This window comes from Delphinapterus leucas, chromosome 4 (assembly GCF_059928025.1).
Source record: "Delphinapterus leucas isolate spDelLeu-1000000601 "Yukka" chromosome 4, BTC_Dleu_Yukka2, whole genome shotgun sequence".
Classification (NCBI taxonomy): domain Eukaryota; kingdom Metazoa; phylum Chordata; class Mammalia; order Artiodactyla; family Monodontidae; genus Delphinapterus; species Delphinapterus leucas.
In genome coordinates this window covers 139,102,112-139,117,581 of record NC_143132.1, presented here as the reverse complement: position 1 = coordinate 139,117,581, position 15,470 = coordinate 139,102,112, and the positions used below count along the sequence as shown (strand labels likewise).

Below are 15,470 nucleotides of genomic sequence, written 5' to 3'. Positions count from 1 at the left end.
TCTCTACCTTTCAATATCATGATCTTCCCCAGACAAGTTCCTCGAGGGCAAACTTGGATTTGTTCATCTTCGTATGTATCTCACAGCACATGTTACCCTGCATTTCACATGGTGGATACTCAATAAATGTTTGCACATAAGTGGATGAAAGTCTTCCAGCTGACTTTATCATTATTAGTAGATCATTTCTGAAGTTTTTTTTTTTTTTTTTTTTTTTTTTGCGGTACGTAGGCCTCTCACTGTTGTGGCCTCTCCCGTTGCGGAGCACAGGCTCCAGACACGCAGGCTCAGCGGCCATGGCTCACGGGCCCATCCTCTCCGTGGCATGTGGGATCTTCCTGGACTGGTGCATGAACATGTGACCCCTGCATCAGCAGGCGGACTCTCAACCACTGCGCCAGCAGGGAAGCCCCATTTCCGAAGATTTTTGAAGAGAATAAACTTTCAGATTTTTTTTGAATTTTATTTTTTTTATACAGCAGGTTCTTATTAGTTATCCATTTTATACATATTAGTATATACATGTCAATCCCAATCCCCCAATTCATCACACCACCACCACCCCCCACCACCACTTTCCCCACTTGGTGTCCATATGTTTGTTCTCTACATCTGTGTCTCTATTTCTGCCCTGCAAACTGGTCATCTGTACCATTTTTCTAGGTTTCACATATATGCGTTAATATACAATATTTGTTTTTCTCTTTCTGATTTACTTCACTCTGTATCACAGTCTCCAGATCCATCCACGTCTCTACAAATGACCCAATTTTGTTCCTATTTATGGCTGAGTAATATTCCAGTGTATATATGTACCACATCTTCTTTATCCATTCATCTGTTGATGGGCATTTAGGTTGCTTGCATGTCCTGGCTATTGTAAATAGAGCTGCAGTGAACATTGTGTTACATGATTCTTTTTGAATTATGGTTTTCTCTGGGTATATTCCCAGTAGTGGGATTTCTGGGTCATATGATAATTCTATTTTTAGTTTTTTAAGGAACCTCCATACAGTTCTCCATAGTGGCTGTATGAATTTACATTCCCACCAACAGTGCAAGAGGGTTACCTTACCTTCAGATTTTCTGATAAGCCATAGTTTCCTTTAAAAATTTTCCATACAGTAAAATTCACTCTTTTGTTCAGTTTTTACACATGCATAGATTCATGTAATCACCACCACAATCAAGATACAGCAAGTTCCATCAGCTCAAATACTCCTACCAATTTCTTTTTAAATAGTAAACTGATGGTGGGCAGTGAAGTCAGCATTATATAGCAAAATATCACTGCTCTGTATTTAGGTAACACCTTCAAGCTAACAAAGGAGAGTCTTTTCCTCCCTTTACATGTGGGTACCTCTGGTTCTAGGGTTTACGTGACACTTGCATTTTCCCAGACCTCGGTGTCAACCTATCTCACTGGAGTAAAGGGAATGGGAAAGGCTTTTGACCCAGTGAAATAACTTAATACTTTTGCTTCTCATTTTTGTAGAAAAGTGTCCAGTGTATCCAACAGAGCTAGTATTTGCCCTGGACCAGTCCTACGATATCACAGAGCAGAGATTTAATGAAACGAGGGACATCATCATTTCTATTGTCAATGACCTTCACATCAGGGAAAATAATTGCCCTGTGGGAGCAAGAGTTGTCGTGGTTTCCTTCGACTTAGACACCAACTACCTCATCCGTGGGTCTGACTACCATAGTAAGAAGCAACTCCTTCAGCTTCTTTCCCAAATTAAATATCAAAACTCCGGAGAAGTCCGAGACATTGGTAACTCGATGAAGTTTGTGGCTCGGAACATCTTCAAGCGGATGTTAGCAGGAGCCAACGTGCAGAGAGTCGCTGTGTTTTTTAGCAATGGACAATCTGCCAGTAGGTCATCCATCATCACAGCCACCATGGAGTTTAGTGCCTTGGATATCAGCCCTGCAGTCTTTGCTTTCAATGAAAGAGTTTCCCTTGAGGAGGCTTTTGAGGTAAGTACTTCCCTGGTCAACGTATTTATTTTTAAGATATTAGTACTGGCAGGACAGGAATACTGGGGAGTAGGGGGACAGATGTGGCCTCTTGACCCCTTTGCAATTTTCACAGCTGTATTGTTGCCAGGGTCCATGAAATCCAATTTTTAATAAGCACAGTAGCCAATGATAGCAGCCACCTTTGTTCAGGTCCTGCTGGGCACCAGGCACTGTCCCTAGAGCTTTACATACACACTCAGGCATTCGCCAACCCTCTGAAGTAAATGCACGTTATCTCCATTTAAAAATCAGGAAACTGAGGCCCAGAGAGTTTGAGTGACTTCTTCAATTTTGTACAGCTATTAAGTGGCTAAGTCAAGATTTGAAATAGGGCTATCAATATAATGCTTTACCAGCCCTCTGCCAACCTGGTGTTTCTCAAATCTGTCATCTGCTAGCTGTATCTCATTGAACAGCTGGTCTTAACCTGTAATGGGTGAAGTTTATGGGGTTTTTGAACACCCTTAATGTGTAAAACTTTGATGGGTATGAACCCTTTTTCCCAAGAGAGGTTCCATCACTTTTGGATTCACAGATTCTCATGGGATCTGTGCTTCCCTCTTTCTCCCCGCAAACTGAAGAACTTCTCCATCTACTGTTCAACTATTTTAAAATCTACTCATTATCCATGAAATACATGCTCCTGGACCTGGGTGGAATCATTATGTCATCCAAGAGGTTATAAAGGTCTTTTTTTTTTTTTTTTTTTTCTGTGGTACGCGGCCTCTCACTGTTGTGGCTTCTCCCGTTGCGGAGCACAGGCTCCGGACACGCAGGCTCAGCGGCCATGGCTCACGGGCCCAGCCGCTCTGCAGCATGTGGGATCTTCCCGAACCAGGGCACGAACCCGTGTCCCCTGCATTGGCAGGCAGACTCTCAACCACTGCGCCACCAGGGAAGCCCTATAAAGGTCTATTTTTACACAAATACACATGTCTACTATAAAAAGAAAAGCCCTCTATAACAGGAAGAGAGTCAATAATCGTAAGATATCCATGAATATTTTGGAAATAGGAGTCATAGGGAGAATAGTTCCTGACAGAAAGGATTGTAGGAATTTGAAGTAGTTTCTATAAAAATAATTACTTCCCAACATAGATAATTTATTTATTGGTTTTGTTATGGTATATGTCCCCCCACTAGAATGTAGGATAGAGATTTTATCTGCTTTGTTCATTTCTGTATCTCCAGCACCTAGAATATTACTTATTTAACATTGTAGCCATTCAATAAATATTTGTTGAATGAATGCATGGATGAATGAAGAGCATGTGGTTGACTCCTGTGAATAAACTTCCTTGATTACCAAGGTTGCAGTTAATCTTTACATGGGGGACCAACAAGGTCAAACACAAAATGACACCCAAAGTATCCAGTTTCATAAAAACTAGAGAGTAGGAATGTAGTAGCTACTTTCTAACTATAAGGCTGGAATGATAATAAATATTACCAAATGCTCAGTCAGCACTTTACAGAAAAACAGAGGGGGTGGTTTTTCTACCTTTTAATTTCACAAGGGAGAAAGAACAAAAGCATGAGCATCTCTGTTGATTGAGAGATCCCCTCATCACCTGGGAATTGTAGATTTCTATTATTATAATTAAATTGTCTGTATTGCATGGTGCCTCATACAGAGTAAATGCCCAATATATAGTTATTGAGTCTGAATGAATGAATGCTATATATTGCCCATTTCAGTGAGTATCAAAGCAAAATATAATCAAGAAACAGACAAAATCAGGCAGTGTACTACCAAGAATTTTGAATAGACTTAGTGTCCTCTGTCTACATCCTTTTGGAATGGAACTTTTAAAAATTGAAGTATAGTTGATTTACATGCTGTGTTAATTTCTGCTGTACAGAACGTGATTCAGTTATATATATATGTATACACACACATACACACACACACATATATAGGCATACATATACATTCTCTTTTATATACTTTTCCATTATGGTTTACCACAGGATATTGAATATGGTTCCCTTTGCTATACAGTAGGACCTTGTTGTTTATCCATTCTGTATATAATAGTTTGCACCTTCTAATCCCAAATTCCCAATCCATCCCTCCCCTCCCACCCCCTTGGCAATCACAAGTCTGTTCTCTATGTCTGGGAGTCTATTTCTGTTTTGTAGATATGTTCATTTGTGTCTTATTTTAGATTCCACATGTAAGTGATGTTGTATGGTATTTGTGTTTCTCTTTCTGACTTACTTCACTTAGTATGATAATCTCTAGGCCCATCCATGTTGCTGCAAATGGCATTATTTCACTTATTTTATGGCTGAGTAATATGGAATAAACTTTTGATTGGAATTTGTGATTGGAGAAATCCACTTGACATCTGAAAGATATGCCTTCTTCTAGATAGTGTGATTGGTTGGAAATAGTTGGAATCACTACTTAAAGAGGCTAAAGGAAACTTGTGAATGTAAAATTTCTGCAAGACCCAACCCCAGAAACTGATGTATAGTACATAAACAGCTGGTGCATAGTCAGAAGTGTGTGAAAATTCAGTGCAGAATTGCAGGTTTGGAGATAAGAATGAGATATTAATATCTACCCCAGTGGGTGAATCTTGTGGTTAACTTGTGGCAGTTTCCTCATCATAAAATTGGGTTGCTCATACCTGTTCTATATGCTTCCTTGGGTTATGTTCAGGATCAAGGGGGGATAGTGTGTGTGTGTGTGTGTGTGTGTGTGTGTGTGTGTATGCATAAAGATGCACTGAATAGAGCAATGGGCTACAATGCAAGGTGATGGTGATTAGTTAGGTGTTTTTCAAACTCTTAAAGTGTGTGCGCAGTGTATTGCTGAAGATGACTAAAGAAAATGAGCAAGTAAGCATATACTTCTTTTTCAATGCAGTTTGACAACACGGGAACATTTCAGGTGCTTCCTGTTCCTCCAAATGGGGAATATGAACCATTAGAAAGACTTCGGCACTGTACTCTTTGCTATGGTAAGACTAATGAGAAGAATTTATTGTGCTGAAACACTTAAATGCCTTCTGGGTGAGTTATTAAATCTACCTTTATCAAAGAATTATATTTTTGATGGTAGATTCTAAGTTTTCCAATCTTTCAACACCATATGTCAGAGTTTCAATCTCTGTAATGTTTGAAGTTTCCATAGAATGTGAAAATTGGTTTAGAAGATTATCCCAATTGATTCGGCTTTTCCTGGGGACAATTTGATAGTTTGTATCAAAAGCTTCTAAAATATTTAAAATATTTTCTAAAAGAGTTTGGACATGTCTTATAGACTTTAAGTATACATCTTACTTACATCTGCTTTCAACAAAGACATTCCCAAATTGTCTGCTAGTGGCCACAGAAATTATGGGGACGTTGAAAATTCCTTATTAATTTAAATGAGGTGAGATTGAAGAGGTATTGATCAGATGATTAATTTTTGGTAATCAGTCCCTTATTCACTTGAAGATCTCAAACAACAGTGTCTTCTTGTGCCAACATTGAACCAATGATAAGTCTCTATGTGTTTTCAGATAAATGTTTTCCAAATACTTGCAAGAAAGAGATTTTCTTACCTGAAAATTCATACATGGATGTCGCCTTCCTCTTAGACAATTCTAGGAATATAACAAGTGATGAGTTTAAGGATGTCAAAGCCTTGGTGAGCTCAATGCTTGACAACTTTGATATTGCCTCAGACCCTGTAACCTCAGACTCTGGTGATAGGATTGCCTTGTTGAGCTACTCTCCTTGGGATAGGAGGAAGAAGGATGCGGTAAAAACAGAGTTTGAGTTTACAACTTATGACAATCAAGCTCTAATGAAGAGGCACATTCAGACTTACCTCCAACAGCTAAATGGAGAATCCACCATTGGCCGTGCCCTACTGTGGACTGTGGAGTATCTCTTCCCAGGAACACCCAAACTGAGAAAACATAGAGTCATCTTTGTAGTCTCTGCTGGAGGAAATCATGAGAGAAAGGAATTCTTAAAGAAGATGGCCCTGAAGGCCAAGTGTCAAGGCTATGTCATATTTGTGATTTCTCTGGGCTCTACACATAAGGAGGACATGGAAGAGCTAGCCAGCCACCCACTTGATCACCATCTGATACAGCTTGGGAGAATTCATAAACCAGACCTGGATTACGTTGTAAAGTTTTTAAAGCCATTTGTGTACTCAGTTAGACGTAAGTCACTATTTTGTTTTCTCTTTGTTTTAATAAATTAGTGTTTGTTAGTAGTATTGATAAACTAACATACCTCTGTATCTATAGCTAACCAAAATATGTGAATTAGATGGTGAAAAGGGGACAGGAATAGGACACATCTTGGTTATACCCTGTTTATGCTTTGGTCATAATGCGGTGAGACCTTTTTCATGATATAATGTCTCTTAGCCAAAATCTCAGCACTAGAAGGAACAGAGTGACTGGAGATCTCCTGAACTTCACTTGCTCAATGTAAAGAAGTTCTAGCAGCTCTTAGGTGGTCTCCAGATTGAGCATTTAAATAAAAGTTTTCCCTGCTACACCTGGTTTATTTCCAACCTTGGAGTACCCTGGAGATCTGTGTGAGAGTGCTGCTCCCAAAGGGTCTGAGCATACAGACCACACAGGAATCTTGTTAAAATGGAGGTTCTGATTCAGTATGTGTAGGATGGAGCCTAATATTCTGCATTTCTAACAGGTTCTTCAGTGATGTCAATGCTGTTGGTCACAGATCACACTTTGAGTAGAAAGGTTCTAGGCCAATGCACTACAAATTGTTACCCATTGGACCATGTTAGTCCATAAACTGATGAGTAAAGAAAGAAACTGAGAATAAGCATCTAGAAACTTTTAAAGCAATGTGACATTGGCACATTATACAAGTGTATAAACAGTGGACATTGTCTCATTGAACAAGGTATAAACCAAAAGTATCAGTCTGCAAAAGGCTAGAAATAAAAATACCTTGTCCTTCACCACAAGTGGTGTGAGAAATGCTCTTTCTATAGAGGTGGTTCTCAACTGGAGAGGATTTTGCCCCCCAGATGACATTTGGAAATGTCTGGAGACAATTTTGGTTGTCAGAACTAAGAGAGAGGATACTACTGGTATTTAGTGGGTAGAGACCAAGGATGCTGCTAAATATCCTACAATGCACAGGGCGCCCCCCACAGCAAAGAACAATCCAGCCCAAAATGTCAATAGCATTGAGGTTGAGAAATCCTGCTCTAGAGGATCCCATGGAATCAGAGCTGAACCTTTTCTTTCTGGGAATCTGACAAGTGTAGAGTTAGGTTCTGTTGGAACCAATCCCACCACCATAGGTGTCTTCCACCCTAGGAAGATTCCACCAAGGAATCTTCAATACCACCATAGTGACAACGTCTGGGAAGTTCACTCTTCCAAGTTCACTTGGAAGTTCACTCTTCATTGCAGAAGGAGCTTCCCCTTTCTCCTGTGACTCATATTCAACTGAAGAATCCAGTAATTACCCCTTTGGGAATATCATGTTATTTCTTTAACTCTAAATGCCTTCCATTGTATAATGCACCATTGTATTATGAAAAATGAAAGAAAAAGTGCTTCCAGTTAAATGTTGATACTGACATCCCTGTTAGAGTTTTTTTTATTTTATAGTCTTCAAAAGAGTTCTTTTAGACAGACTATGATATGTCACTCTTGTGCGTACATAAAAAGGGAATATATGTGAAATAGACTTGGTTAAGGCATTCCTAAAACTTCTTCTAGTCAAAATGTGACTTTTGTGAGCTCTTTCTTGACTCAGAGTCATTGATACCCATCTTTTCCCATGCAATATTTTTCTTTATACCATCAAGATCGATGATGGATTTTTTAAGAAAATCTTTTCTTAATTTAATTTTTGTTGGTGTATAGTTGATTTAAAATGCCGTGCCAGCTCCTGCTGCACAGCAAAGTGAATCAGCCATACATATAATAAATCCACTCTTTTTAAGATTCTTTTCCCATATAGGTCATCACAGAGTATTGAGAAGAGTTCCCTGTGCTATACAGTAGGTCCTTATTAGTTATCCATTTTATGTATAGTAGTGTGTATATGTCAATGCACCCCAATGGAGCAGTACTTTAAAAAGACTCTATGAAATAACACAAAACTGGTCTTGCTAGGCTCTTAAATTAGGCTTTGCAATTATTAGAGCTAGCTTACTTTTGATTTCCATCTGAGCAATGTTGTTAAGCACATCCAATTCACTGTCTTCCCATAACCACTTAGTTTGTAGAGGTTAAAAGTCTCCTTTACTAATACTTCCGGAAATTTCTTCTAAACTGCTGACCCCAATTCTACAAGTTTTGGTGCTGGCACGTTTGTTGTTCCCACATGTACAGGCGATAACAATGGCATCACGATTCCTTCCTCACCAATAGCAACTGTCAACTGCAATTGATTAGAAGACATAGTCTCATTTCAGAGAAATAGAAAAAAATGCTCATCTTAGAACAAGAGAAATATGATTATTATAAAACCATAAACATTCTGTGAGATATTTTCACAGAGTCTTCGATCATTCAATGGTCAAAGATTTCCTTTCACTAAAACCTATTTATTTTCCTGAATGAGGGGAAAATTATATATTTCTCAGTATTCCACAGTTTATAGAACAACAATAGAAAGAGGTAAAGGAACATATTATTTAGGTCAGTTAGCTAAAATCTTTCCTGTGATTATTTTCCTCCTAGGAAATCAGTGTTAATTGGTGCAGAAGCACAGAAATAGCATGATGTAATAAAATATTACTTTTTCTATTAGCATAAGTCTGAGTGAAAAAGTATTATAGGATCAGAATAAAATTATGTTAGCCTGGACATATGGAAATCGTGTCTCTGCATCACAATTAACCCTTAAATGAACAATTTGAGGAGGTCTGTTTCCATGACCCCAGTAATTTTTTGGCTGCAAAATGTTCTAAAATCAAATTCTGAATGCTATTTCTAGTTGCTACTATTTTCTGTTCTCACCCAAGCCAAATTGTGCTGAAATACTTTAGTGACATTTATTGCTTCAAGAAGATTCCTGTTGGAGTTCTCTTTCCCTAGCAAATACAATTTCTAGTTTAAAAATCTAACTATAATTTTCCTCTCTCAATAGGAGGATTCAATCAGTACCCACCACTGATGCTTGAGAACATCTGCAGACTCATCAATTCAAAGGAAGAGGATAATCAAAGTATCAATCTCCTGTGAGTTAGAAAGCTCTGATATTTACAAGTGACTATGGATTGACTGAGGGGTGTGTAACTGCCTGATGGCAGATAAGGTCCCTGAAGGAAAGGCTCTTCATGTATTCCATTTTCTGTAGCAGAAGTTGCACACAAGCATGCTTTCAGGATTGATGTTTTTATAACATCCTCATGAGCCTATTATAATTTTGCTTTAAAATTCATGGTTTTCTCAGAAATTTCCATACTGAAATTTACCCCAGAATTCAGTATCAACCCACCTCAACCTTACTTCTCATCTCTCCCCATCATAAGCTCTGAGTTCTGGCCACACTGGACTCTTGTCTGCCTTGTGTGATCAGAGGTCCAGGAGTTCACCCTCCTGGACCTCTTGTCACACTGCCTGGGATCCTGTTTCTTCCAGTGAAATCCTACCCATCCTTCATGGCCCTGATTAAACCTGTCTCCTCTTCAAAGCCCATCTTTACACTCAGTCAAAATCCACAGTTTTTCCTTTTTTAATAACTTTTTACACCTCTGCTGAGGCACTTATTACAGTTTATCCCAATGTCTTGTCTTACTGAAGTATGGGGTTCCATTGTTTCATTCCCAAAACAGAATGAAAGACCCCACAATATCATTGCACATGTAAATAATTTTCTTTAAAATTTTATCTTGAGTGAAAATATAAATAATTAATCTGAATGGACTTGAACCTCAAACAGAACGAGAATGGCCCATTTGGTTGCTCTGTGCTTTTCTCTCTATTTCACCAAGCTTGGATCCCTGACTACAGCCTGTGAAAGCCCAGAGTTAGCCCATAATGGCTCTGTCCCATCAGATTGCAATTAAGCAAAGAGCTTCTCAAAATAGATGCGGTCTTTCCCATAAATCCCATATATCCAAAATGGCAAGATGAAGTGTTCCTCAGAATTCATGCAAATACATGTTCCTCTCATGTCAGGTTTCATTTATACTTAGTAGTTTAACAAGGAAGCGTCCAGCAGCTCACACCTTCTGAAGGACAATATGGCACTGATGTCCTGTGAAGCAGTGTTTCCCAACATGGAATAAACAATACTCTTATTTAAAGGAAAATTGATTCTTACAGGACTACATTTTAATATAATATTTTAACATGTACAAACACAAATCTAGCTGCAAATACCATATGTGTATAGTTCCTATGCAACTATCAAACAAAAATAAATTCGTACATCAAACCCAAGGAAACTCAGTAAGGCACAAATTTAAAACAGTAATTTAATGTATTAGATGATTCTGCTTTGCCAAAATAGAATTCCTAAAAACTAAAAAAAGAAATTTTATAGCCAAGCATGTAAACAACCTAAATGTCCATCAACAGATGAATGGTACTCAGCCATAAAAAATGAAATAATGCCATTTGCAGCAACATGGATGGACCTAGAGATTATCATACTAAGTGAAGTAAGTCAGACAGAGAAAGACAAATATCATATGATATCGCTTATATGTGTAATCTAAAAAAATGATACAAATGAACTTATTTACAAAAGAGAAATAGACTCACAGACTTAGAAAATAAACTTACAGTTACCAAAGGGGAAAGGTTCAGGGGAGGGGGATAAATTAGGAGTTTGGGATTCACATATACATACTACTATATATAAAATAGGTAAACTACAAGGACTACACAGAGAACTATATTCAATATCTTGTAATAACCTAAAACGGAAAAGAATCTGAAAAATATACATATATATGTGTATATATACACATAAATATGTATGTATAAATGAATCGCTTTACTGTATACCTGAAGCTAACAGAACATTGTAAATTAACTATGCTTCAATAAAATTTTTTTTAATAATATGGTGCATATTGGTAAAATGTGTAAAACATGATGCATGCTGCAGAGTCACCTCTGCTCTCAGCTTGCCCACTCAGTTCTGTGAGTGCTTGATTCCCCAGCACTTGTTCCCCTGCACTACTGCAAAACGATCATTCCCACTCTAGTCATTGTATCATTTGGCTTTTGCTTGGTGTGAATGTATTGTTGATAATATTATGTCTGACTTTATTTCCTTTCCTCATTAACTCTCAACAGTTAAAGTAGTACCACCAGGTGCCAAACAACAGTATCAATGCAAACATAAACATGGACTTGAAATTGCATAAAGGTGGATTAATAGAATAAGAATAAACTTATATTGAATATGTTTTTTACATTCACCTAAATAAAAACACAATATTTTCAAACTATCATTCTTGCTCCAAAGAATACAAATGTAGACACCATTTCAGGAAGCATGGTGTCAATGAGATATATTTTATATAGTTTTATTCTTCTCAGAGAAGTTGATGGTAGATTAAATGACTATTTTCTACATTTTCTGTGGAGATTGATATCAAACTGAGACACATTATTTGCTTGTCCCAAGTAACCTATGAGTTTCTTGTCATTTATCTAAAACTCTGTGACAAATCAGACTTGATTTATTCCAAAGTAGTGTTTCATAGGCTATAAGCAGATGGCAAGAAAGGGAAGGATAAATGGGAATTTACACAAATGTATCAGTATATGCTTTTTTTAAAAAATGAAGTATAGTTGATTTACAATATTATATGAGTTTCAGGAGTACAGCAGAATGATTCAGTACTTTTATAGATTATACTCAATTAAAAGTTATTACAAGATAATGGCTATAAGTCCCTGTGCTATACAAAATATCCTTGTTGCTTATCTATTTTATACACAGTAGTTTATATTTCTTAATCCCTTACCCCTAACCTGCTCCTCCTCCCGCACCCTCTCCCCTCTGGTAACCACTAGTCTGTTCTCTGTATCTGTGAGTCTGTTTCTGTTTTGCTCTATACATTCATTTGTATTATTTTTTAGATTCCACATATAAGTGATATCATACAGTATTTGTCTTTCTCTCTCTGACTTACTTAACTAAGTGTAATATTCTCTAGGTCCATCCATGTTGCTGCAAATGGCAATAATTCATTCTTTTTTATGGCTGAGTAATATTCTATTGTATATATACCACATCTTCTTAAGCCAGTCATCTGTTGATGGACACTTGGGTTGCTTCCATGTATTGGCTATTGTAAATAGTGCTGCTATGAACATTGGGGTTCACATATTTTTTCAAATTAGTGTTTGTGTTTCTTCGGATGTATGCCCAGGATGCGAATTGCTAGATCATATGGTAGCTCTATTTTTAGTTTTTAAAGGAACATCCATACTGTTTTCCATAATCGCTGCACCAATTTACATTCGTGCCAACAGTGTACAGGGTTCCCTTTTCTCCACATCCTCACCAACATTAGTTATTTGTAGACTTTTTGATGATAGCCATTCTGACAGGTGTGAGGAGCTATCTCATTGTGGTTTTGGTTTGTATTTCTCTGATAATTAGCAATGCTGAGCATCTTTCCATGTGCCTGCTGGCCATTTGTATGTCTTCTTTGGAGAAATTTCTATTTAGCTCTTTTGCCCATTTTTTAATTGTTTTTTTTTATATTGAGTTGTATGAGCTATTTATCTCTTTTGAATATTAACCCCTTATCAGTCATATCATTTGCAAATATTTTCTCCCACACCATAAGTTGTCTTTTAGTTTTTTCAATTGTTTCCTTTGCTGTGCAAAAGCTTTTAAGTTTAATAGGTCCCATTTCTTTATTTTTGCTTTTATTTCTTTTGCTTTAGGAGGCAGAGACAAAAAAAATATTGCTTGCGATTTATGTCAGAGAATGTTTTGCCTATATTCTCTTGTAGGAATTTTGTGGCTTCTGGTCTTACATTTAGGTCTTTAATCTATTTTGAGTTTATTTGTGTATATGGTGTGAGAAAGTGTTCTAATTTCATTGTTTTACATGTAGCTGTCCAGTTTTCCCAGCACCACTTATTGGAGAGACTGTCTTTTCTCCATTGCATATTCTTGCCTCTTTTGTCATAGCTAGATTAAGTGACCATAATTGTGTGGGCTTATTTCTGGGCTTTCTATTCTGTTCCATTGATCTCTGTATCTGTTTTTGTGCCAGTACCTTGCTGTTTTGATTACTGTAGCTCTGTAGTATAGCCTGAAGTCTGGGAGGATGGTATCTCCAGCTTTGTTCTTTTTTTCAACCTTGCTTTGGCAATTCAGCATCTTTTGTGGTTTCATATGAATCTTAGGATTATTTGTTCTAGTTCTGTGAAAAATTTCATGGGTATTTTGTTAGGAATTGCATTAGATCTCCTTTGGGTAGTATGGTCATTTTAGCAATATTAATTCTTTCAATCTAAGGGCACAGGATATCTTTCTATTTCTTTGTATCATCTTTAATTTCCTTTATCAATGTTTTATTGTTTTCAGAGTATGGGTCTTTTACCTCCTTGGTATTTTATTCTTTTTGAAGTGATTTGTTTTTTAATAAATTTATTTATTTATTTACTTTTGGCTGTGTTGGGTCTTCGTTTCTGTGTGAGGGCTTTCTCTAGTTGTGGCAAGCGGGGGCCACTCTTTATCGCGGTGGGCGGGCCTCTCACTGTTGTGGCCTCTCTTGTTGCGGAGCACAGGCTCCAGACGCGCAGGCTCAGTAGTTGTGGCTCATGGGCCCAGTTGCTCCATGGCATGTGGGATCTTCCCAGACCAGGGCTCGAACCCATATCCCCTGCATTGGCAGGCAGATTCTCAACCACTGCACCACCAGGGAAGCCCACGAAGAGATTTTAAATGGGATTGGTTTTTCACTCTCTCTTTCTGATAGCTCATTATTAGTGTAGAGAAAAGCAACAGATTTCTGTATATTAATCTTGTGTCCTGTGACTTTGCTTAATTCATTTATTGGTTCTAATAGTTTTTGGGTAGAGACTTTAGGGTATCTATATAAAGTATCATGCCATCTGCAAATAGGGACAGTTTTATTTCTTCCCTTCCAATTTGAATGCCTTTTATTTCTTTTTCTTATCTGATTTCTGTGGCTAGGACTTCCAAAACTGTTAAATAGAAGTGGTTAAATAGCCTTATCTTGTCCCTAAATTTAGAGGAAAACCTTTCAGCTTTCCACCACTGCACATGTTAGCTGTGGATTTGCCATAAATTGTCTTTAATTATGTTGAGATATGTTCCTTCTGTACCCGCTTTGATGAGAGTTTTTATCACGAATGGAGGTTGAATTTTGTCAAATGCTTTTTCTGCATCTATTGAGATGATCATGTAATTTTTGTCCTTCCTTTTGTTAATGTGGCATATCACACTGATTGATTTGTGTATGTTGAACCATTCTTGTGTCCCTGGAATAAATCCAACTTGGCACAGTGTATGATCCTCTTATATACTGTTGGATTCATTTTGCTAATATTTTGTTGAGGATTTTTGCATCTGTACTCATCTAAGATATTGACATGTAATTTTCTTTCTTTGTAATGTCTTTGTCTGGTTTTGGTTTCAGGGTACTGGTGGCCTTGTAGAATGAATTTGGGAGTGTTCCGTCCTCTTGAACTTTTTGGAATAGTTTGAGAAGGATAGGTATTAGTTCTTCTTTACATGTTTAGTAGAATTCCCCTGTAGTATAATAAATTATTTGATTGAAATAAATTTTTATCACCCAATTGTCTTTCTTCTAAGAAATAATTAACTATATTAAATTTTTGTGATATTTTAGTTGTATTTCCCAAAGTTATATAGGTTCACCTAAAACTTTCCCTTTTATCTTTTAGATTTACCCCTGAGCCACAAGAGATGTCTTCAGGAGAGAACAGCTTCATTGGTCAGGAATTGAGTGTGGGCAGAGATTCATCTTTTGTGTTGGAAGACAGCGGAAGTGACCATCTGGCTTACATTCCAAGCCAAATGTTTATGTCACAGAAATTAACAACTAAATATGAAAAAGATCAGGATTCTGAAGAAATTGCAAGTCTCACTGCTGGTAAGGAAATGAAAAGTTATAGTGGTAATTTAAAAATAACTGGATCCTCATCTTTTAACACTAATAGAGAATCAGATAAATAAGGTGGGTATAAAAAGCAACTTTTTTCAAGTTCAAGATGGTGGCTACAACTGCAGCTTTTATTTGATCTGAAGATTTAAATGGTCACAGGTACCACTCTGGAAATCACTGATAAGCTCTAAGAAATGTCACTGATATGCTCACCAAACTTAAGGTTTCTCTAGAAACCACAATTTAGGTTAGTGTGATGTAGAAGGAGGTACTACAGAGAATAACATAGCAAAGGAGGAACTTTTAAAAGTTGGCCTGACCAGTGCCCCAGAATTTGTGATTGCATGAGAAGGTGTAAGGTTTT

At 37.3% G+C, this 15,470-nt stretch overlaps 1 protein-coding gene across 1 annotated transcript in view; it reads left to right on the top strand.

Moving 5' to 3' along the window:
- Positions 1-15,470, top strand: part of COL6A5 (collagen type VI alpha 5 chain) — a 117,346-nt gene that overhangs the window by 73,364 nt on the left and 28,512 nt on the right. The window contains exons 32-37 of the mRNA XM_089911160.1: positions 1,496-1,983; positions 4,901-4,994; positions 5,541-6,194; positions 9,121-9,198; positions 11,872-11,884; positions 14,886-15,094. Coding sequence (XP_089767286.1) covers positions 1,496-1,983; positions 4,901-4,994; positions 5,541-6,194; positions 9,121-9,198; positions 11,872-11,884; positions 14,886-15,094 — 1,536 coding nt within the window. The remainder of the gene's footprint in view (positions 1-1,495; positions 1,984-4,900; positions 4,995-5,540; positions 6,195-9,120; positions 9,199-11,871; positions 11,885-14,885; positions 15,095-15,470) is intronic.